The 22,975-nt window shown below is 39.5% G+C and overlaps 2 protein-coding genes across 2 annotated transcripts; one reads left to right on the top strand and one right to left on the bottom strand.

Annotated features, from left to right (window-relative positions):
• Positions 1–2,086: 2,086 nt before the first annotated feature.
• Positions 2,087–5,087, top strand: mnx1 (motor neuron and pancreas homeobox 1; the record flags this gene model as incomplete). The annotated part of the gene is made up of 3 exons (XM_084048398.1): positions 2,087–2,606; positions 3,786–3,946; positions 4,794–5,087. 3 exons carry the CDS (start codon positions 2,087–2,089, stop codon positions 5,085–5,087), a joined length of 975 nt encoding a protein of 324 aa, XP_083904524.1.
• Positions 5,088–8,945: 3,858 nt separating this feature from the next.
• nom1 (nucleolar protein with MIF4G domain 1) lies at positions 8,946–21,826 on the bottom strand. The gene is made up of 11 exons (XM_084049177.1): positions 20,544–21,826; positions 20,189–20,301; positions 19,279–19,474; positions 17,297–17,620; positions 16,544–16,654; positions 14,928–15,098; positions 14,198–14,319; positions 13,956–14,088; positions 11,373–11,504; positions 10,719–10,828; positions 8,946–10,017 (listed from the first exon to the last, which is right to left on the bottom strand). Exons 1-11 carry the CDS (start codon positions 21,540–21,542, stop codon positions 9,840–9,842), a joined length of 2,589 nt encoding a protein of 862 aa, XP_083905303.1. The 5' UTR covers positions 21,543–21,826; the 3' UTR covers positions 8,946–9,839.
• Positions 21,827–22,975: the final 1,149 nt, after the last annotated feature.

The following is a 22,975-nucleotide window of genomic DNA, read 5'->3' as shown; positions in this document are numbered from 1 at the left end:
TCCAATTAAACGGTGATCCTTTACTTCCAACTATACCCGCTGACTTGTTGATTTCCCCCGAGCAAATAAACTGTCTGTCCGCTCCGGTTAGCTGATGAATTGACAAAAAACTAATCAGCTTTATTGGTAGACAGGTTAAGGGCAACGGGGTGTCAATAATTCTCATTTTGACCCCCCTCTTCCATTAACTTTAAGTGGCTTATTAGGCCGAAGCCACCCCCGAGTCACAGCTCTATTAGGGCTACATCTTTTTCTTCATCACACTCAGCGCTTTTCAATTACAGACATTTTGTCGTGGTTTAGTTCAGTGGTTCTCAACCTGTGGGTCGGGACCCCCAGGGGGATCCCCTCGTGATTTTGTGGGGGTCCCCATGATGACAGTGACTTTTAAGAGCTTTTTAATACCTAAAAACTGGTCAAACATTGGCCAAATTGTCAAAAAAGAATAAGAAAGAGGCAAACATTGTGAAAAGCAAGGCATTGTGAGCTTAGATCTGTGGAACCAAGTCAAAATGTAATGCCTCAACTCCTATTAAAAGTGCTTATCAGGATGGGGGTCCTCAGTTCAAATATGATTATGTTGGGGTGGTCACGGCCTGAAAAGGTTGAGAACCACTGGTTTAGTTGTCCTCCTTCTCCTTTGCTTCGCAATGAATTCTAAAGTGGCTTGTAAGTGCAGAAAATATATATTGAGCGTATAGGCCTGTACTTGCCTCACAGGCTGTTGTTGCATTTCATTGAATTAAAAACATTTTTTTAAGTTCCCAATACAATTTCAAATGTGAACGGCTGAACGCTATAACTCAATTTTATGCACAATATTTTTCAACTATGGCTATGCATCAACACTAACATGTCTCGAAGCTGAAAAGAGCTCGTTTAGAGTTGATTTGTTGATAACAGAGTTGCAGTTATATTACTCGCCACTTGATTTGGAGAAAGGTGACAGAAGGTGCTTTTAGCGAAATTTCCCTGTTGGCCTGGATGCTGAGGTCATACAGATGTTCATTCATTTCTGTGGCCTTCTTTTTTCTCCCAACAACATACACACACGTGGTTATTTTGTAATAGATTATTTGTCATGTAAATTAAATTAACAATGCTAATAAACAATTTCGTAGAGTGTTATTATGGTTAAGCACGTGCCTTCCTGTGAATTGTGGTCCTGTGAATACACATAGGACCACAATGGAAACAAGTCCCTATAGGGCTTTTTGCGTTATCCTTTTAACAGTCATTGTATACCTCTGTACATTTGCAAACTGTTAATAAAGTATTCAATCAATCAACCAATCAATCAAAACCTTCTTCAATGAAAGGTGCATTTTGGGTTAACTTTAGTCTTTAGATCTCTAGGTGAATGTATTATTATTATCTAATGTATAACTATATAACTATAACTATAACTATAACTATAACTATATATATATATATATATATATATATATATATATATATATATATATATATATATATATATATATATATATATATATATATATATATATATATATATATATATGCCTATCACGACTTTCTGCATTTGTGCATAGCTGCAGCCATCACATTTTCACTTATTCGGTTAGTTATTCACTTTCCAATATTCACTCGAGCAAAGCAGCCTATAATTGTTTTCAGATTTTCATTCTCTAAAGTTGAACAACATTATTACTTAAACCTGCCCTTACAATCTCGGCCAGATGGGTCGGAGCGCAGCAGCAGTAAAGTCCTATAAAACACGTCCAATGGGACAGCCCCCTGTCACACGGTGCACCAATCGCCTTCATCGAATAAGGATTAAGTGTCACGTTGAGTCCTCCGCTCACACTTCTGCCGAGACCATAACTTTTGAGAGGTGGAAAGGCAACATTCCCTCTCTGCGTTTAGAGACACGATATAGCGAAGCTGCAAACTAAAGGGACACTGACTTGGCCAAATGGAGAAATCCAAAAACTAAGAAAGACTAAAGAAAGAAACTAAGAAAGACTAAACAACTAACAACTAAGAAACAACTAGAAACAACTAAGAAAACAACCAAGAAAACAAAGAAAGAATAAACAGAGAAAGGGACACTGACTCGGCTCAAATGGAGAAATCCAAAAACTTTCGCATCGACGCGCTCCTGGCCGTCGATCACACGCCCAAGGTGCAGACGTCCCCGCTGGCTCTGGTGACCTCTCTGTCCTCCTCCTCCATCTCGTCCTCCGGAGGAAGTGTCACCACCGCCTCGGAGCTGAACGCCAGCAGCGCCGACTCTCTGCGCACCGAGACGCCGTCTCCTCCGCCGAGGATCTCCTCTTCTTGCGGTCTGATTCCTAAACCGGGCTTCTTGACCAGTCATCCCCACAGCATGGTTGGATTACACCCGCAGAGCACCGCCGGGATCCCCCCGCAGGCTCTCTACGGCCACCCGATGTACACGTACTCGGCGGCGGCGGCCCTGGGACAGCATCACCCGGCCCTGTCCTATTCCTACCCGCACGGCTCCCATCATCACCATCATCCCAGCGATTCCCTCAAGCTCACGGCGAGCACCTTCCAGCTTGACCACTGGCTGCGGGTCTCCACGGCAGGGATGATGCTGCCCAAAATGTCCGATTTTAGCTGTGAGTTATTATCTTTGTTGCGTTGCTTGATCTATTATAGACCATTACTGCATCAAAATCAACAAACTATAGTATAAAATCCGGTCAAACATTGGCCAAATTGTCAAATAATACAAGAAAGAGGCAACAATTGTGAAAATAGCCGATCTACAAGCTCAAGATGTGAGCTTGTAGCTATTTTCACAATATTTATCTGTGGAACCGAGGCAAATTAAATGTAATGCTAATGCCTCAACTCCTACAATTCCAAGTGCTTGTCGGGGTGGGGGGGGGGGGGGTCCCCAGTTCAAATGATTATTTTGGGGGGTCGCGGCCTGAAAAGGTTGAAAACCACTGCTCTAATCACCTGGAAAATAGGTCAATAGGGCTGGATGGATGGATGGATGGATGGATGCTGGTGTCACAAACGAGCAATCATGCTGCAAGGTTACAGATAATAGTGATATTATGTGATACTGTTTTTTATGTATTAGGCCTGCTATTTTTATTTAGAGGTCTATTCATTCAAAAGTAACTCGTTATCTGGTGTGCTGACATAGCCTATAGGCTCCAGTCTATATTTGTGATGTGTGCTAGCATTGGTGAATGAAAAGGCTTTGGGTGTTTTTTTTTCTTTCTGAAAGGAACTAAAATGGACAGATAATGGACAGTGGGAAACTGACAGAGGAGTGTGAAACCCACAGGCGACACACTATTTGCTCACCAGCATACTGCCTTTTTTGTTTCTGTTCGTTTTAACAGATTTGTTCCAAATGAAGTGGCAAATAGCACTCACTGGACATGTGTGTACACACTGTCTTTACGCAGCTACTAATTTTCTAAAGCATTTAACATAAACGTTTTTGTTTTTAAATCAGGGGGCATGCTTTGTGATAACTCATAGCCTAACTCAAAAATCAGCTTTCTGATTCGAAAAATATGAATACAAGTCGAGGACTATATGTGGTATTAACATCGCAAACCATTTCTAACGATGATTTATTTAGCACAATGCAAAAACAATACTAAAGAACAACAGTAGGCCTACACAAAAAATAAAAATGCAAGGAGGAGGCAAGAAGCCCAAAGGTCTTATACGAGGCCTCTAACACAATTAAAATATGAATCGAACATGATTTGTATGACGACACCTTGCTTTGCGAATTAGGAATTGATGTTTTTTATTTTTTATTTTTTCAGCTCAGGCCCAGTCCAACCTACTGGGGAAGTGCAGAAGACCCAGAACAGCCTTCACCAGCCAGCAGCTGCTGGAACTGGAGCATCAGTTCAAGCTGAACAAGTATCTGTCTCGACCAAAGCGCTTTGAAGTGGCTACGTCTCTAATGCTGACAGAAACACAGGTAATATAGGCTTCATCCTTCTTCTTTTTTTTTTACTAGTAGGCTAATTATCATTATTATTATTGTTAAAAATGACATAGCCTGTAATAAAGGTTTCGTTGTTGTTTCCTAAACAGTGGGTCGGGACCCATTTGTGGGTCGCGGATCCATTTTCGTGGGTCACGAGTAAATATCACCCCTTTTTTTCTCCAAAAGATTTTCAAAAAATAAAATAAAAAATATTTAAAAGAAATTAAACAATATGTAAATAAAATGTAAACAATTAAGATCAATTCCACAAATTTTGTTTGAGCGAAAGTGAAAATAGCCGATCTACAACTTGTTGTGAGCTTATCTGCTATTTTCACTATTTTTTTGGGTCCTGGGGAAAAAGTTTGGGAACCAGTCCACCGGCCTACATTCATTCGTCTGGCAATCTTACAAAATGACCTTTACGCACGGCATGCAGGTTACGCATAACCCTTTGGCCACATGTGTCACCCGTTTGAGCGTTAATTCGTCCTTGTACACCCACTTTATTTTCAGGTGGCATGTGAGCTTGTAGATCTGCTATTTTCAAAAGATTTTTTATAAATTGTATACACTTGATAACTTGTGAAATGGGACATTCTGCATAATGAGTAGGCCTATTTTCTACTTTTGGTAGGCCTACTTTAAGTATATTTTGATGCCAATACTTTTGTAGCTATACGTTTACTCAAGTAACATTTGAATGTCGAGCCTTTTACTTGTAACAGAGTATTTCTGTACAGTGCAGTATTGATATATTTACTTAAGTAAAAAATATGAGTATACTTTTTCCACCATGCACACTGAATGATGACCATCAACTTTGGTTCTTTTGCAGGTTAAAATCTGGTTCCAGAACAGACGCATGAAGTGGAAGAGAAGCAAGAAGGCCAAAGAGCAGGCCGCCCAGGACGCCGAGAACAAGAAGAGCAACAAGGGTCAAGATAAATCTGACGGACTTGAATCATCGACGGATTATCATAGTAAAACAGACTCGAAAAACGGCAGAATAAGAGACTTCAGGGACAGCGACGACGACGAAGGCGACAACTTCTTGTACAACTCGTCGGACTGCTCGTCGGACGACGACAGGAATCACCACACGAGCAGCAATATAAGCCCACAACCTTGAGACCCACCGAGGGGATTAAGGCATTAAAAAGGGACATTCTCCATTAAAAAGGTGACTGTGTGGGGGATTGTCCCCCAAGTTGCAGCTGCATGTAAACCCAACCTCTAAATCACCTACCTGGATTTTTTTCTCTTTTTTTTTGTAATAAAAAAAGGATTTCAAAATATATATATATAGGTCAATAGAGCTGGATGGATGCTGTGTGTGATCCTGGTGTCATGTGCAGTCTGGGATGATATGGGCACTATATGGAAGTGTGGACACCTCGATGTAAAATTGTCCATTTGGTCCAAAATGTAAATATATATTTGGAAAATGGTCTTCAGTAATATAAAGTAGGCTACACATGATTAGAACATGATTGGACATTTGACATTTAAGGTCTAATATATCTACAATTGCTACAAAACGTGTAAATCCAACATAACCAAGAAGTTGAAGGGTACATTTAAGTCTGACAATGATGTACTGTGCACGTTCAAATCAATTCATAGGCCTATACTTTACATTACTAAAAAACATTTTTCAATATATATATACATATATATATATTTACATTTTCTCAAAATAACAAATTTTACATCGAGGTACCCACTTTTCCTTATAGTGCCCACTCTTCTTGTATCCTCATCAACGAGCAATAATGCTGGGAGGTTGAAGTTTTATTTATCGAGCATTATTTGGCAGTATCTGTGACCTTGCATGGTTTATGTGCAAAATACTGTAACCTGGCTCGGGACACTGCAACCCTACTACTACTACACTGTGATATGTGTCATCAACAATATTTTAAGTAGCCTAGCCTATATGACCATAATATCCACTATAAATAGACCTCTGCTGCATTTGTCGTATATTATGTTGGACTCTTATGTGGTGTTATATTTAGTATTTGTGTCATAATATGCAGGAAAAAAATGTTATGTTTATTTTTCTATACTGTATTTATAAATGGTTATACCGATTGCATGCTAAATTATTGTTTAGCGTCTCTATTGGTGCAGACAATGTGAAATAAATTTGTTTTATATTACACAATGCTATTACATTTTTATTGACATTTGACGTGCATATCTCGCTTGATCGCAAGGTCCACCTCGAACTTGTAACAGGAAATAGAAAATAGCTTTTCCAGTTCGCTGCGACGTGCTGTTTTTCTCCTTGCTCTGACAGCTCGGGTCCAGTGTTGCCATATTTTGTGAGAGAAATAAGCAACCAGGTCTAGGAAAACAAGCCAAAAGAAGCAACTAGGCCACAAGAGCACTTTTAGACCTTAGAGGTGCAGCCCTCACATCTAGTAGCATAGAATATAGGCTATATATACTATTATTATGGGGCTAGGATTTAAAATGTGCTGGCTGTCTGTCCTAGCCTGGCTCCGAGTCTGTCCCCCATCCATCTGACTGAGAGGCCTATCTCCAGAAGAGGTGCCTTCTCTGCATTGATTCACATCACATCTTCACCTGTGTTTTTTGTTCTCCTTTATAGTCCATTAGGATAATATAATTTGAATGTCTAAATAATAAAATAATCGCAATGTAAATGTAATGTGTATGGTGCATAAGGGTGTGTCATAAATGTTGCCCTGCCCATATTGCGTGTAGCCTATGCATGGATCATATATTGTTGTGTTGCCATATACATTTCTCAATAAGCTACACATTGATTGATTGTGAATATTTATTTATTTATTATTCCTACATACTCACATTTAGCGTTTGTAGGCTATTAGTTAGGATACGATACGATAGGAAGGATAGGATAGTTAGGATATGCATCGGAGCGATCTACAAGCTCGGTTTTACAGACCGGTTTTACCGAAGTAGCTTGTAGATCTGCTATTTTTAAAAACTCTTGCAATGAAATGTGGAATATTTGGAATATGTTTTGAAACAACACAAATGCTCCCTGGCACAAAACATGTTCATGAAAATATTTGAGAACCACTGGTTTAAATAATAAAAAAAAATGGAAGTAAGCAACTTAATTTTAGAAACAAACCCCAAAAAACGCAACCACCTATACGTACAAGCAACTTAACAGAACAATAAGCCCAAAGTCGCTTATATTAAGCCGACATGGCAACACTGCTCGGGTCATGGGAATTACTGTTAATAGCGCTGTCGTCGGATCTGTGCAAACGTGCAGTGAGAGCAAACACAAGCCGGCAGTCAGTCACTCAGACGAGAGAAACATTTCACACCAGTGTAGCAATGGGCTGGTATTAATAAACCATTGAAACGGGCCGTTAATCAACCACTTGTCTATACAAGCACATTTTCAGGATTAAAATCAGTTGCTATATAGATAGGCTAAATACGGAGTTATTTATTGTATGTTTTTAGTTATTTTATGCAATAACTTTTCTACCACACGTGTCAATCGTGCATAAAGGCAGAGAAGGCAGAGCACCCCACCAGTTATCATTGCAGTGCTGATGATAGTGAGCAATAATTATCTCGCATTTTGTTTGTTATTGTCATTTATGTTTATCTAATTTACAAATCATTATGCAGCCATATATTATTTATTTTTTTAATCCACTGTCTAATGACAGGACTCATAAGCAGCAGATTTGAAAACAAAGGGCCAGACCGGTTTTACCGAAGTATAGGCCCCAAAAGATGGCAAAAAAAAAACTTAAATGGTAAGACATTATGTGCCTCAATCACTTCACTAACTTCCCACAGTAATCAACATGGACTGATTAACCTATAGGCTACATGTCATTAGAAAAGATAATTAGGCTGCTCAGGGACCCTAGTCCTTGTTTATCTTGCTGTTTGTTTAAGCTGACACACTCTAAGTTCAACTGAGGGTCAAGCCCAACCAGTCCAGGTAACATTGATGTCACCTCACCTGCATGTCTCACATACTACAGACAAAAGCCAGTATATGGACTTCTCAGTAACGTGATTGTGATCTCTCTATCTCAAAGTTCCCCATTCTCTTTTAGTTAGTGTATCCCCTCCCGCTTTTATGCGAGAACCTCTCGGGAACTCAGATTAGTGTATTATAACAGCAGTGAAAGCATTTGATCACACGCTTACTACATGCTAACCCCACTTCTCACCTATAAGACATGATTATGAAAGACAATTGTATAAATATTCAACCTTATTTTATGTCTTTGAATCAATAATGTGCTTAAAACTCCAAGTGGAGTTCCTTGTATTTGATGAATAAACCTTCAGGTTTCAGGTTCTGAAATAAGTTAGGTACTTCACCTCACTCCCTTCAAGAGGATACTGTAGAGGTTTAATGCCAGGCAGGGACATTACCCCTCACTGACCGATTCTTACCCTCTGACCGCACTCCCCCCCCCACCCGTAGATTGATGCAGGCCATGCAAATGGAGCTAATTAATAGTAGCCTGCATCAAATGTAACAGAATGACTCTGCTATGCTAACCATGCAGGCGGCAACTGTGTCAACTAGTCAACAAGAACAGCCTGGAATCAAAGCCCTGGGTCATGTCATGGGGGATGTGTCAACAGTGTGAATGAACAGCTCCACCAGTTCCGATTCCCTTGTTTACATCAAACTCACAGAAGATATAACCTCACCGTGTTATATAAACTCTTTTGAGAATAAATTATGGAAATCAACCAATTTACAGTAAACATTAATCAGTGATGAATTGTGTTGAGCTGAACATGAGTTCTCGCAGGGCTGTCTTAGAAAGCATGGTAAGTGGAAAGTGTGGTACTAAACACCTGATGTAAGGGGAATGATCAAATCTGAGAGAGAAAATACAGCATCACATAAACAAGGACATTAAGTCATGCCTTTATGTAAACAGCTTAAGTAAAATACGCTTTTAGCATTTAATTAAATCATCGTTTATTTGTTAATCTGCATACACTGTAGCATAGATGTGGAAACAAACTATTTGATGACCAGGTTATGTACAAATATACAATTACCAGCATCATGGACAACATAATAGATTATTGAAATATGAAAAAAAAAAAAAGCTTTAAAAAGCTTATCACTCTGTCAATAATAATAAACTGTTGCTATAGAACAATAATGTGTGTGGGAGCATTGTGTATTGTTATTTAACCCCAGCTAAAGGGAAAATATTACAAATTGAAAGTGAAAGGGGTACATTGTTGAAGGGATCTTTGTTACTAAACCCATGATAACAAATTTGTACAGGGACCGCCACATGAAAAAGACAGTTAAGTATAGCCAAATACTAATTTTAATGTCTTTCTTATAAGTGTAAGCCCCTTTCTGGGGAAAAAAAAAATATATTGTATATTGCGGTGCTGGTGTATACGTTAACCCATTAAAACCGGGAAAGCATCTGTGTCACAATCATTTTAACCATTTTTAACCATATTCTATACTTTGGCTATTGAACAATTGTGAAAATGTTTTCAAATCTTTGAATATCTATACATATTTTCAAAGCAAACATTTTTTTAACTGAAATATTTGCTTCTGGGGGTCCCTGGAGCTAAATATTTTGAGATAGGGGAGTCCGCGTCAAATGCATATAATCTTGGGGGTCCTTGACATGATAAAGTTTGAGCACCACTGATATAGCAAAATACATTTTTCAGAAAACTGTTTCTACAAAGACATTTGTAGAATCGGCCTCAAGTCTTAATGGGTTAATGTCTTTCTTTGCATAAGGGTAAGCCCTTTTCTGGGGGGGAAATATACATATCGTATATTGCGGTGCTGGGGTGTGTGTGTGTGTGTGTGTGTGTGTGTGTGTGTGTGTGTACACACGTGTGTGTTTTACAGTCTGAGCTTGGCCTCTCTCGCCTCCATGGCCTGGGTGGCGACCTGGGCACGCTCCGTCAGCAGAGCTGCTTGCTCAGCTGGTCCCTGGGACTGGGCATTCTTCAGCAGGAAGTGGCTGATGAAAAGCTTCAAGCCCTCTCGCAGCATTCCGAGCTTGGGAATGCCTGAAATCCTGGAGGATGGAAAACAACGAGGGACATTGATTCAGACTTTCACACAGTGGTTTAGACGAATAGCGGTGGTGGAAGAAGTACTAGTAGCAAATAGCAATACCACAATGCAGAAATATAGTTAAAGTACCAAAAGTAAAATAACTCATTATGCAGAATGTCCCATTTCACAAGTTCAATACGTAAAAACAATCTTTTGAAAATAGCAGATCTACAACACGTCGTTGTGAGCTTGTAGACCGACTATTTTCAAATAGCCAAAGTACAGTATTATATAGTGTTGAAGTGGTTAATGTATCTTTTGTAATAATATTCAAAATCTTCAAAGTAAGTAGTGACTAAAGTTTTCAAATAATTGTAGTGGAGTAAAAGTACAATATTTGACTCTGAGATGTAGTGGAGTAGAAGTAAAAGTACTGAAAATTGGAAATACTCCAGTAAAGTAAAAATACCTCAAAATTGTACTTAAGTGCAGTACTTGAGTACATGTACTTAGTTACTTTACACCACTGACAAATAGGATGGCATCATGGTCGAGGGGCAAACGTATACGTTTGAGAAATGAAAGGGAATGAAGGACTTAATTAAATTAAATTAGCATTTTACTCTGTTCACTTCATTTTTCTATTTCACATGGATATCATTGATTGATGTATTCATTTTTTATATCAGTATGGCTAATATGTACACAGAATATACTCACTTTCCAAATATAATGACAAGTTCCTCAGGCTCATTTTCCTTTAGTAGCTTGCTTAACACTTGACGCAAGAAACGCACCTTGGGCTTATCGAGTTCTCCAAACTCTATTGCCTACACAGACAAACACAGAGAGAAACATCAACAACACCTCGATAAGGATTCTCGTTCAGTGCAATTCATGACATCAAAACAGGCATCACTGTGCCAGACTGCAACCATCCTCAAGTGATGCAGTATCTAGGGCTGTCACGATTATGACATTTACGTGACGATTAATTGTCATACAAATTAATTGCAATTAACAATTTAATTGTGTGGCTTTTAGGCCTTGTAAACAAAAGGTTGAACGGGGCAGATAAGACAAAAACGTAAATACTTAAATACACAAAGAAATGACTGACAATGACCGATACCAATAATCTAAATAAATATGTATCATGGGCAAAGTTTTACATTTTACACTTAAAATGTGTCGTCAAAATAGTGGAAATAGCCGATCTACAAGCTCACAACGCACGTTGTGAGCTTGTAGATCTGCAATTACCACTTTTTTGAAACGTATGAACCTTTCTCAACATGGAAACTATTATGTAAAATGATTGCGATTATCTCAAATAATTGCAATTAGGCGATTATGTAATATCCTGCCACGCACTTTGAGTATGGAGATGGACAGGGCCTTGCTCTGCAGGACGTGAGTAACCAGATGGACCAGGTTACTGAAGGTGCTGCTAGAAAGGTTGGCCAGCTCTTTGAACTTGTCCCACAGGCTGAACTGAAAGGTCATCTAGGGAAACACAGAGAGGGTACATGGTGTGATCATTTAGAGCCGCAAAATCACATAAGACATGCAAAAGAGTGTAAATTGAAATATGCTATGAAAGCACCCCCCCAATTCACTCATTTATCACATTAACAATCTATTAATATTCAAAAGAAAGGAAAAGGTAAGTGGAATCTTTTATTTATTTTATTTAACGTTTATTTGATCAGGTAATCAGTTCTGGGTACTGAAGTGAGTTAGTCATGTGAACGTAGTTTGATTGACGTAGTCGTGATGTATGAAGTCTGTGAACTAAGGTAGGGATGCAATAGCGAATCAAATTAATCGATTTAATTGCTCAAAATACTGAAAATAGCTTATCTGCAAGCTCACAACGTGTCGCATTTGTGAAATACCATTGTACTACAAAGTATAAAATAGACAATAAGCGGTAAATCAGACTAATCAAAAATAATTGATGGTTCCAGTCCTAAACCAAGGTAAAAAGGGAGCTGACCAATGATTGATTTATAGATGAAGGTGTACCAGTGAGGCAGCCTACGGGCAGTCAGGCCAGTTGACTTTAGCATACAGAGTGTAATGATTGCAATGATGGCCAAGTGATCTATAGCCAGTAATGACTCTTAATATCTCCTCTAATATCTCCTCCCTCACACACAAACACAGGCAATCCACTATAAGCCAGGTCCAACCTTACACGAGAAAAACTAAATTTCCCAGCAGGTCTGACTGAAGCCCTTTGATGGGGACAATGGTTATCAGTGTCTGATATGGACCAGTGGCCTGCGGGTCAGCTAGGGAGGAAGCGTGGCGTCACCTCCATTGTTTGCAGTCGGTTTAAGTCAAATACAGCGTCAGAGGAGAGAGGTGTTAGAGGCTCCCACACTGTAGTTAAGGTGACCTGCCGGTCACAGACAGGCAACATGTAGTGGGGAGTCTGGGTGGTCAGATTTTATTGTCCTCTGTAGCTTAAAGTATGTTAGTTATATTCAGTAAAAAGCCACCAGCAATGACTAATAATGGGTCTATGAGATGAGATGTCAATATATAAGGCCACATACACGTACTGCAGTATATACATACATTACAACAGCATACATGATAAAATAAGCCACTAATGACAGCTATGCTATTTATGGACCAATATTCAATAAGTCTTGCTATATTGTTACATTTTCTCTAAACTCCAATAATAACTTTTTTCATAAATTAACATGAGTAAAAGGTAGCAAAAATAGCCGACCTATACAACATGCTATTTTCGTAAACCTTTGCCTAGAATAAAAAAATCTATCCCAGTTGTTTATTTTTATTTGTTTATAAGTAAAATCTGGCATCAGTAGGTCATGTTTAAAGGTTGCTCCAAACACACAGCAGTAGTGTGTTTTTTTCTGAGGGATGCGATAATCATTCCCTGCACGACATGCGTGTGGTCGTGGAGATACGCTAGTGTGTTTTCAATGGATGAAATGGTTAGTAGAGGGCTATGCTTGGCTAAGATTCTTTTCTGCAGGTCACACTACGTATATAGCGTAACACGGTAGAACACACCACTGCTGCACAGACTACAGCTGACAATCAGTTGATGGCACTGTTCTGCGCCTGCGTGACAGGAAATAAATCTCCTTACCATACTGGGCGAATACATGAATGAATAATGTTATAATCCTCGCATGAGTCTGTAATGAATGTAGCTCTTTGAGTTGTTGTCGAACACACCCCTACAGTGGGCGGAGTTTTACAAGTGAGTTTTGTTCCTGCAACACTGACATTGACTTTGACATTAAACTGGAGAAGCAAAGAGTTTACATGGTGGTCCGCTGTGAGCTTTCATGAGCTTTTCCAGGCTGTTTGTACCTTTCTGCTGTGTCATGTTTGACCCAGATCATATATGGGCACAAAACTCACTAGAGGAGCTATATCAAGGATTACAAGTAAAAGAATGTCTGTCATCTTATCAATTGGGATGTTTTTTTTGTTGTTGCCAGAAATGAGTGTGTTCCATAAAATAGTTTATGCGTGAAGTGCCTGAGTTTTGGTTGAGTGATATCTCTCTCTCTCTCTCACACTCACTCTGTCTTTCTCTCTCGATGTGTGCTGTCCTAGAGCTGCCTGCACTAGGGCAAATGCAAGTGAAATGTTCTGCCTTCCCAAAGAGTCCCACCACAGATTTAAAGATTTAATAATCGTGTAGTTCGGCCCCACTAGTGCATGACTATTACCGGAGCGGTACACAACGAACAACATATGGCCGATTATCGGGCACAGGCGCTTTCAGACGGCCCGATTGCCTGACAATGTCTTGACGTGTAGACGCCTTTTCCACAGTGAAACACAAGACAAGAATACAATCATAATTATACATAATTATTTTGCTATTGCACTTTTCACATTGTTCTGTAAATTCAATCTGTCCAGAGAGAGGTCAATAGACTGCAGTGCACACAGCGCTACCTGGAAGCGTCTGTCGTGGGAGCAGAACTTCTCTCCAAGCACGGCATAGAAAGCATTGAAGGTCTTCTCCTGCAGGCAGCAGTCGATCAGAACGCGGACTATCTCTCTCTCCTGCTGCTCCTTCAGACCCATCCTTCACACACAATGCAAAACAGAGAAACAGCAGAACCTTAAGTCCACACTGAAATATTGCCTTTAACCAAATAGACATCACATCAGAATCAATGACCTTATTACTGTACCTCAGGAGTTTTTCAAATGCATCCAGGTAGTCCTCACTGGTCATCACCACACAGAAGATGTTTCTCCTGACCTCTGTGTTCATTCTCTGTTTCCTGGCCATGTCCAATACTTTGGCACTAAACTGAACAGTGCAGACAATGGAATGATGCAGTTGAATTGTCAAGGATAAGTATCATCAGCACAGCTTGATAGTTACAGTACATCAAGAGTGACTACTGTATGGTATTAGCCAGCAAACATTGGGATGTAAATTATAAATCTATACAAAAAATGAATCTCAAAAACAGCCAAATTGAAATAAATACAATGTCATTGTAAAGGTACAGCGTGTTTTTTCAAATAGCATAGCAATGCATACATACTATATTAAAATACATTTTTCATTTAGCCCTATAGATCTATCCTGGGGCAACTGTTAAGTTAATTGTAATTAACTTTACAGTTAAGAACTACTGATTTAGAAGGCATTTGTAGAATTTGTCGCCTCAGGTCTTAACCCATTAAGACCGGGAAAGCATCTGTGTCATTTTTTGATGTCTTTGGCTATTCAAAAATAGCAGATATACAAGCTCATGCTATGAGCTTGTATATCTGCTATTTTTGAATAGCCAAAGTAGTTGAATAGCCAAAGTATAAAATAATGGTTAAAGTGGTTACACTAGATGCTTTCTAGACACTGAGGATTGGGTTACTGAGGATTGTGAGTGGATTGTCAGAGGGTGGGTGTACCTTTCCTTCAGCGGTGGGCTCTACGACTGGCATGTTCCCCTGGTCGTTGATCATGGGTCGTCCACTCCATGAGGATCCAACTATCCACCAGCGTCCAACCTGGTCTGCAGCCAGGAGGTTCTCCAAGGAGACCCTCATCTTCATGTCACTGCCTGCAGCACTCTGCTTGATCTGGGGTTACGCACAGTGGTGGAAGAAGTACTCAGATTTGTTTTACTGAAGTAGAGGTAGCACTGTAGGTTGTGGTGCCACTATATATGTCTATGAATTGAATACCAAGGCCCTCGTTGGAAACAAGACCGCAAGGACTTTCATGAACGGACCTGTTAGACAAAGTATTTTAAATATAATTGTGCTGTTTTACATTTTTTTCAATCAATCAATCAAAGCAATACTATAATATAAAAACACTCTTATTTGAAGTAAAAGGCCTAAATTAAAACATTTACTTGAGTAAAACTACAAAAGTGTTGTCATCGAAATATACTTGCAGTACCAAAGTAAAAGTACTCAAACTTTTCAAAAATGTGTAGAACTTTTCTGAAAATAGCAGATCTACAAACAAGCTCATGCGACGTGATGTGGAGCTGTAGATTAGTATATAAGTATATAAGTAGAAAGTATAAAATAGAGCTTAAATGGTTAATATATGTTTTGTATTAATAATCAAAATCTGCAAACTAGTATCTAAACCTGCCAGATACATGTTGTGGAGTAATGTAAAGTGTAATATTTGCCCCTGAGATGTAGTGGAGTAGAAGTATAAAGTATTGAAAAGAAAATGAATTACTCAAGTAAAGTAAAAGTGCCTCAACATTGTACTTAAGTACAGCCCCATGACTAAATGTACTTAGTTACTTTACACCACTGGGTTACACATTCATCATGTAGTGTTTACTGGACAGACACTGCTTGTAAAGCCCATTACAAATTAAACAGGCAATTAAAATACACTGGTGCAAATTAAGATTAATTCTGAATGGGACCATCAACAACCAGGTTCTACTAGACATCGAGTTTGTAAGGTGGACCTTTGAGGCCCCCTGGTGGTGTAAGTGAGAGCTACCAATTTTCACTGGACAAATAGAAAGAAAATAAACTACCAATAACATAAAAATAACACACAGTATGATCAGTGACCACTATGTTAAACTTAATCAAGGACAGCTATAGATTACAGATTCCAAAGCCAATAAAGTCCCTGAACTATTTATATATAGCTAAAATAAATACAGTATGCAATTATATACAGAACATACTAGATTACACAGTTTCGGTGTTTTCTGACTAGCCCTGATATTTGTTCTATAATGACTTATTATTAATGATAATCATTATATATTTTTTTACTTATTTTCTTTCTTCTTTTTTTTATCTGTTTACTACATTGGCGAGGTAAGCTTGGACGGAAGGACGGACAGGGTGTAAAACATAGTCTCGGCCACGCCTTCGGCCTGGCGGAGACAATAAGTCATTTTTTGGATCAGTGAACTACTCCTTTAAACCCTGAGGTGTTTCTTCTACTTCCGGTAGAAAGGTCAAGTCAACAAACCATTTCAATCCACTCTGGTATAATATGACTTATTTAAGGAGATGAAATAATGAATATGATGTACCAGTGTTCTCTGCAGCTTCCTGAGTTTCTCTACTGGCTCTGGGTCATAGCCTGGGATCTTCCGCATGTCATTGTTCTTCAGAGCCATCATGGTTTCCAACATGAAGCGCACCTGAGATCATGATCACAAATGACATGAAACCTGGTTAACACCTTCATGACAGTAACAGATATACAATCAAACAGGGACGTGCACAGATAGACTCTAGGTGGTGCTAGAGCACCTGCCCTTTGCCCTCTTGACCAGAAGTGCCCTTTTGGAAAAAAAAAAAAAAAGTTTTTTTTTTTTTTTTTTTTTCCAGTTTACAGCAGGGGTCTTCAACAGGGGGTCCTCAGAGTTACTACAGGGGGTCCGCCAAATCTTTATGTGATATGATTTTTCTTTTTACCATAACCACTCGAAACCTAGCATCCCTTTTCTGAGGAGAACTTTAGCCAAAAATAGCCGATCTACAAGCCCACAACGCCTCGCAGCGCAGGTATTGGTGTAGAGGGAAAAAAAGAGCAGACCAAGTTAACAAAAAAAGATATCATTTACTTGAGCACCTGCCCCTCAAAGTGTCTGTGCACGCCACTGCAATCAAATCACCTTCATCTCTCTGAACTGTGTAGAGGACTTAACTGTGTGGAGTTGGCAATTTCTTCCATATGGAATAGCTTACAATTAGAATTTGAATGCACAGAAAGTCAGTAATTTAGTAATTCTTGCCTAAAGGTTAAAGCTCCTTATCTGCTTTAGTAATCAATGTTTTACCCTCGTTTGATCCTTAAATGAGGACCCAGCATCATTGGCCTTGCGCTGAGCATCAGAGATTAGTTCTTTGAGGGCCAGTGGGTCGTCTTTCCGCAAGGCGAAGCCAACAGTCTTCAGCACAAACAGTGCAAGCTCAATGTCCTTTTCTGTAAAGTTCCCCACTAGCACCTTTAGGATGTCGAAGATGAGCAGCGAATGGACAACTTGGAAATTGTACATGTGAGCCACCATGGCCACCAGATTGTCACTCTCTTTGCCTCCATCTGGGTTCTTGTACCGCTCATCAAACCTGCGTACCACCGTCTCCAGGAAATTGGCTCCCACCTACAAAATGGTAAAATGGCACAATTTAACCACTTTAATCCTGCCGTCCATATGTTGGGCATGTGATTATTAGGGCTGTCACGATTACAAATTTAAGTTGACGATTAATTATCACTCAAATAATCACTCAAATAATTGTGATAAACGATTTAATTGTGTTTCTGTCGTTGAAAATTAAAAATTAATGGAACATTATGAATAAAAATTACATTTCTGTTTGGCTTTTAGCTTTCGGAAACAAAAGTTTCACAGGGCAGATATGATAAACATTAATAGTGGAAATAGCCGATCTATAAGCTCAAAACGCGTTTTATTTTATTTTAAATATGACATTTTAACATGGAATTGATTATGACGATTATGCAAAAATAATTGCGATTATATAAAAATAATTGCGATTAGACGATTATGTAATAATTGTGACAGGCCTAGTGATTATAGGTAAAAATGTTCAAACAATTTAGAAAATATAAAATCTACATGCTCAAAACACGTTGTGGCGATGTTTCAAATAGAGGAAGTCTAAAATAAGACTTAATTGGTTAATACAGGTAAATGGTATCTGACTACTGTATGCATGCATGTTTATATGTGCAATTGTAAATTGTATTTACTTCACTAAAAAGGCAAACCTATAAAAACATATTTTAAATCACAAAATAATGCCTTACCTTGTTAGCCACTTAAGCACAATAATTTGTTGAAAATACCTCACAACTGGTTGCATGAGCTTGTATATCTGCTAATTGTGTTGTGTTCTTGAAAATGTTTGACAATTGCCACCTAATGACGTGCCCAAAATAGGGACATCAGGTTGAAAGTGGTTAGCTATTGACTGCTGACTGTGTGTTGACTTGTTTTAGTAATGAGACTGTGTGTGGTCACTTACAGGATGGAGAGTCAACATACGAAAGAGATAACAATGCTAATACACCTTAAGTAAAGGAAACCTAAGGTATTAGATGTCACGTTAGAAAAGGGCATTAGCTTACAAAGCCGGCAATCCCCTTTTAGGCTACACCTAATAAATAATCCAAGGCCTAATGTCCATTCTTTGGTTAATTGCAACTATTGACTTCTCTCACACACAGGCTGGGGAAAGAAAATAAAACCCACACTTCAGGGATCTCTTATCAGTAGAGCAGACAGTGACCTAAGGTCACCAAAAAGCCATGACCTGCAATATAACATCTGTGGTAACATCATGGTAAGAATTACATCTAACAGATATGAACTCAATATTAGAATTTTCCATTGGGGAAAAAAAGCCTATGTGAATAAATAGAACTGTTTCACACATATCTTATTATTTGATATAATATATTATTTGATATATATTATATATCTTATTATTGAATAACAAGAATGGAGGATTTGAATGCAAAGTGTAGCACTTAACCACTCGAACCCCCGCATCCATATTCCGGGGGGAACATCAGCCAAAAATAGCCCACAATCTACAAGCCCACAACGCATCGAGAGCTTGTAGATCGGTGATTTGGTGTAGACGGGAAAAAAGCGGTCCAAGTAGAGAGCCAATTCAGTTCCAAGTTTACTGAAGTCTAGGGGGTTTAAGGGGTGAACCTTAGCCTGATTATCAGACTGAACTCAGAGAGTGGGCGGGGTCTATGGTCTGGAACTAGGCAAGGTGAACCTACCTCCAGGCCCACAGCATGATGGAGGATGCTGATCAGTAGGATGTGCTCCATGAGCAGTCTGTCAGGCATCAGGGCAGGGGTGACGCAGGCCGCCAGCAGCACCTCCGTGAGGATGTCATTCATGTCCTTCCTGCTGGTGGTCATGTACAACTGCTCCAGCTGGCTGCTGATGGACGCCATGTTGGGCTCACTCAGCCTGGGAAGGTTGGATGAGGGCTCAAATATCATATTGTTGCGGTCTCCAGGCAAAAATTTCTCATCTCCATATTTAATATTTTGATGTTTTGTGTCATATAAAAGTTGCACAAATAGCAGATCTAGAAGCTCAAAATGTGTCGCGATGCGGGCGTTTTGAGCTTGCAGATTGGATATTTTTGCAATTTTGGAATTTGAATCCTGAAAAGTAACAGTTTTGGACATACAGTATGAGGTTTCCACCTCAGCAACAATATCACTATCGAAGCACAGTGTCTGTGCATTTCAGATGGCCTTTGATTTATAATGTAGTGTAGAAAGAGCAACCGTTGATAACTGTGTGGTCTTTGCCTTGTGAGTAAACTCCAAAAGAATATATTCAAGAAAAAAACAAGCACTATATCTTCAAAGGAATCTAAGAGCTTTTTCTGGCAGGTTAAATAATTGGGGGTGGGGGTACAAGGGCTCCCTGACTTTGGGCAAAATTATTATTTTACTGTGAAGACAATTAGTCTCAATGATTTTGCTAAGCAAACATATTTAGTTACATAGCCCTATCTAACAGCATGGTCTGTGCACCTTTTCCCACTGTGCTCCCTGCTGCAGAACTGCTGTGACTGGCCTCAGCTTTTTGGCTAAACAAAAATATATTGCGGAAAACTAATATCAGGACCTATTGACCGGAGGGGTAAGGAAGTATTAATGTGGTGTGTACCTGTTCAGCAGACCTTTGACATTCCTCTTCAGTTTTACAAGCTCAGCTTTGCGCTTATCGTCTCCAGTGTCACGCAAGTGAGGGGGCACGTACTTGCCTGCCGTAGAAGTGACCTAAATGTTGGAAGATGTCATTTCAAGTTTAATTTGTGCAGCATAAATGTGCAGCTCAAGAAGCTCATCATCTTTAACCCTGACATCCCCATTTTGGGCATGTGATTATAGGTGGAAGTTTTTTTTCGATAATAGCAGATCTATAAGCTGTGAACTTGTAGATCAGCTAATTTCAAACAAATAAACAAACAAAAGGGGGCTTGCAAGCGTATCTAATAAACATTAAAAGTTTCTGAACTTACATATACTGGCTTAGTCTGGAGGACATCTGTGCCTTCCTCCACTTCCCCTTCACTTCCACTGGCCAGGTGTGCTGCTCCACCCTCACCCAGCTCATCTTCTGCCTCCATCTCATCTCCCTCTGCTTCCTCTTCCTCCATCATCCCATCATCATCTTCCTCCTCCTCCTCATCTTCATTCTCTTCATCATCCGTCTCTCCATCCAGATCCTCATCACTGTCGTTTTCACTGCCTTCGTTTACAGACTCGTCGTCTGTCATATCTTCCCCTTCTTCGCCTGACATGTCAGAGTCACTCTTTTCAAGCTTTTCCAGGTTCTCTTTGACCATGTCCGTGTCATCATCATCATCAAACATCGCCACACTGGCAGTTCCAGAGTTAAGTACGGCATGGATGTAATCGAGTCCATCCAGGGCGAAGGACTGCGGGAGGGTCTTCTTGTTTCTTCTCTTATTGTACCCGAGTAAACGCTCCATCTTCTTGATTTCTCTGTCCTCCTCCTCGTTGGCCTCCAAGAGAGCCTTATTTCTGGATTCTTGAAGTTTGTTAGTTTTCTTTCCTTTCTTCTGTGTTGGTTGTGCTTTGGAATGCTCAGATTTATCTGTTTTAGCATCGGTCGACTTGTTTTGAGGAGTTTTTGACACCGCTTTCTTTGGCTTCTCCTGCACTTTCTTCTCCATTGAATGTGGCTCAGCATCATCAGCTGGTTTTAAAGAATCGTCACCATCACCCTGAGGCTGCATGAGGTTGAATTTACCCTCATAATGACTCTTCATGCTTGCTTTTTTCATTTTCCTCTTCTCTTTTCGTAGCTCTCTCCGACCTTTCTTTTTCTTCACAAATCTCAAACGGTCGTCGTTTTCTACTTCTTCTTCCCCATCCTCATCCCCACCTTTGCTTTGAACGAAATCGTCCACTGACTCCATGTACTTTCTCAGCATCCCGTCCATCTTCTTCTTCTTTTTTACGTTCGCCCCCCTTTTCCCTCCTCTGCCTTTCATTTTTTAAATAAACTATAAGCCCAAAAAATGTTGATCAACAGTTAAGATTCACTGGCTAAGGTTTAGAAACCCAACTTAAACCAACCAGCAGAAGGAGAGTCTCATCACCTACCTTTAACAAATGCAAACCTAACTAACTAAACTGTGTGAAACAAAGCGTTTCTGAAACGTAATATGCTGTAATCTTATAATATGTAATATGTTGATAATAACCACATTAGTTGGTTAGATGATGTTGTACACATGTGTTTACATGAGGTTGAACCCAAACAACACATGTGACAATTCTCTTCCAGGGTGTCGCTGTTGTCACGTCGCGGAATGGTGACGTACGGTCACCAGCGTTGCCAGATTTTTGAGAGAGAAACAAACAAGCAACAAGGTCTAGGAAAATAAGCCCAAAAGAAGCGAGCCGCACTTCGCCATTTAAACATTGAAAATAGCCGATCTTCAAGTTCACAACGCGTCGCGATGCGACACGATGTGAGCTTGTAGATTGGCTCTTTTTTTTTAAATCTTGAAGACATTTTGAAAAATGTGGACTATTTTTTAAACATTTTAACAACACAAATCTTGTATGGGGGGGTCCCTGGTATAACATGTTTTCAGATGGGGGTATGGTCTGCAGACAAATACATATTTAATTTAATACATATAATTTGGGGGTCCTTGACTTGAAACTGAACCACTGGTTTAAACAGCATTGAGGAAACAAGCCCAAAATATAGCTGCAAGCAGCGATAATACGGGGCCAGTGAATAGAGAGAGAGAGAGAGAGAGAGAGAGAGAGAGAGAGAGAGAGAGAGAGAGAGAGAGAGAGAGAGAGACATGGAAACGGAATAGATTGAAGAGAGAGAGAGAGTGACATGGAAACAATAGATTGATGAGAGAGAGAGATGGAAACATAATGGTTTGATTGGACATCTCAACCTATTGCCATTAACAGGATTAGAACTCTCAACCTTCAGACTAATAGGCTGCAACACTACCTATAGTGCTATAGCTTTGTCCAGGCTGATATTGTCTGTTGAGGATCATAAACTCTTGCCTTCTTTCATGAACCAAGCCCCTGTTTCACTAACACTAAGATCACTCGTTCACAAAGCATTTACCAATGAAGAAATTGTACATCTCCTCAGAACCAAAACTAGTGAAAGTAGCCGATCTACAAGCTCACAAACCATGAAAAGTTGTGAGATTGTAGATCAGCTATTTTCAGAATGAAGTATGTCATACGTTGAAAAAACGTACTCTCAAATAAGCATTTCAGGTTATCTTTATCATTTGCACATGTATTCATTGATACAGTCATGTTGTTTGCAATTCAACTTAAATTAAGTCTGCATCAAGTGAGGCTTGAACTGGCGACCTTGAGATTGTGAGGCTTCATTTAAGGGAGACGCCATTGGCCCAACAGACAAGTAACTGTGAAA

Source organism: Gymnoscopelus microlampas (assembly GCF_963454915.1).
Source record: "Gymnoscopelus microlampas genome assembly, chromosome: 22".
NCBI lineage: Eukaryota > Metazoa > Chordata > Actinopteri > Myctophiformes > Myctophidae > Gymnoscopelus > Gymnoscopelus microlampas.
This window is presented reverse-complemented; position numbering and strand designations above follow the sequence as displayed.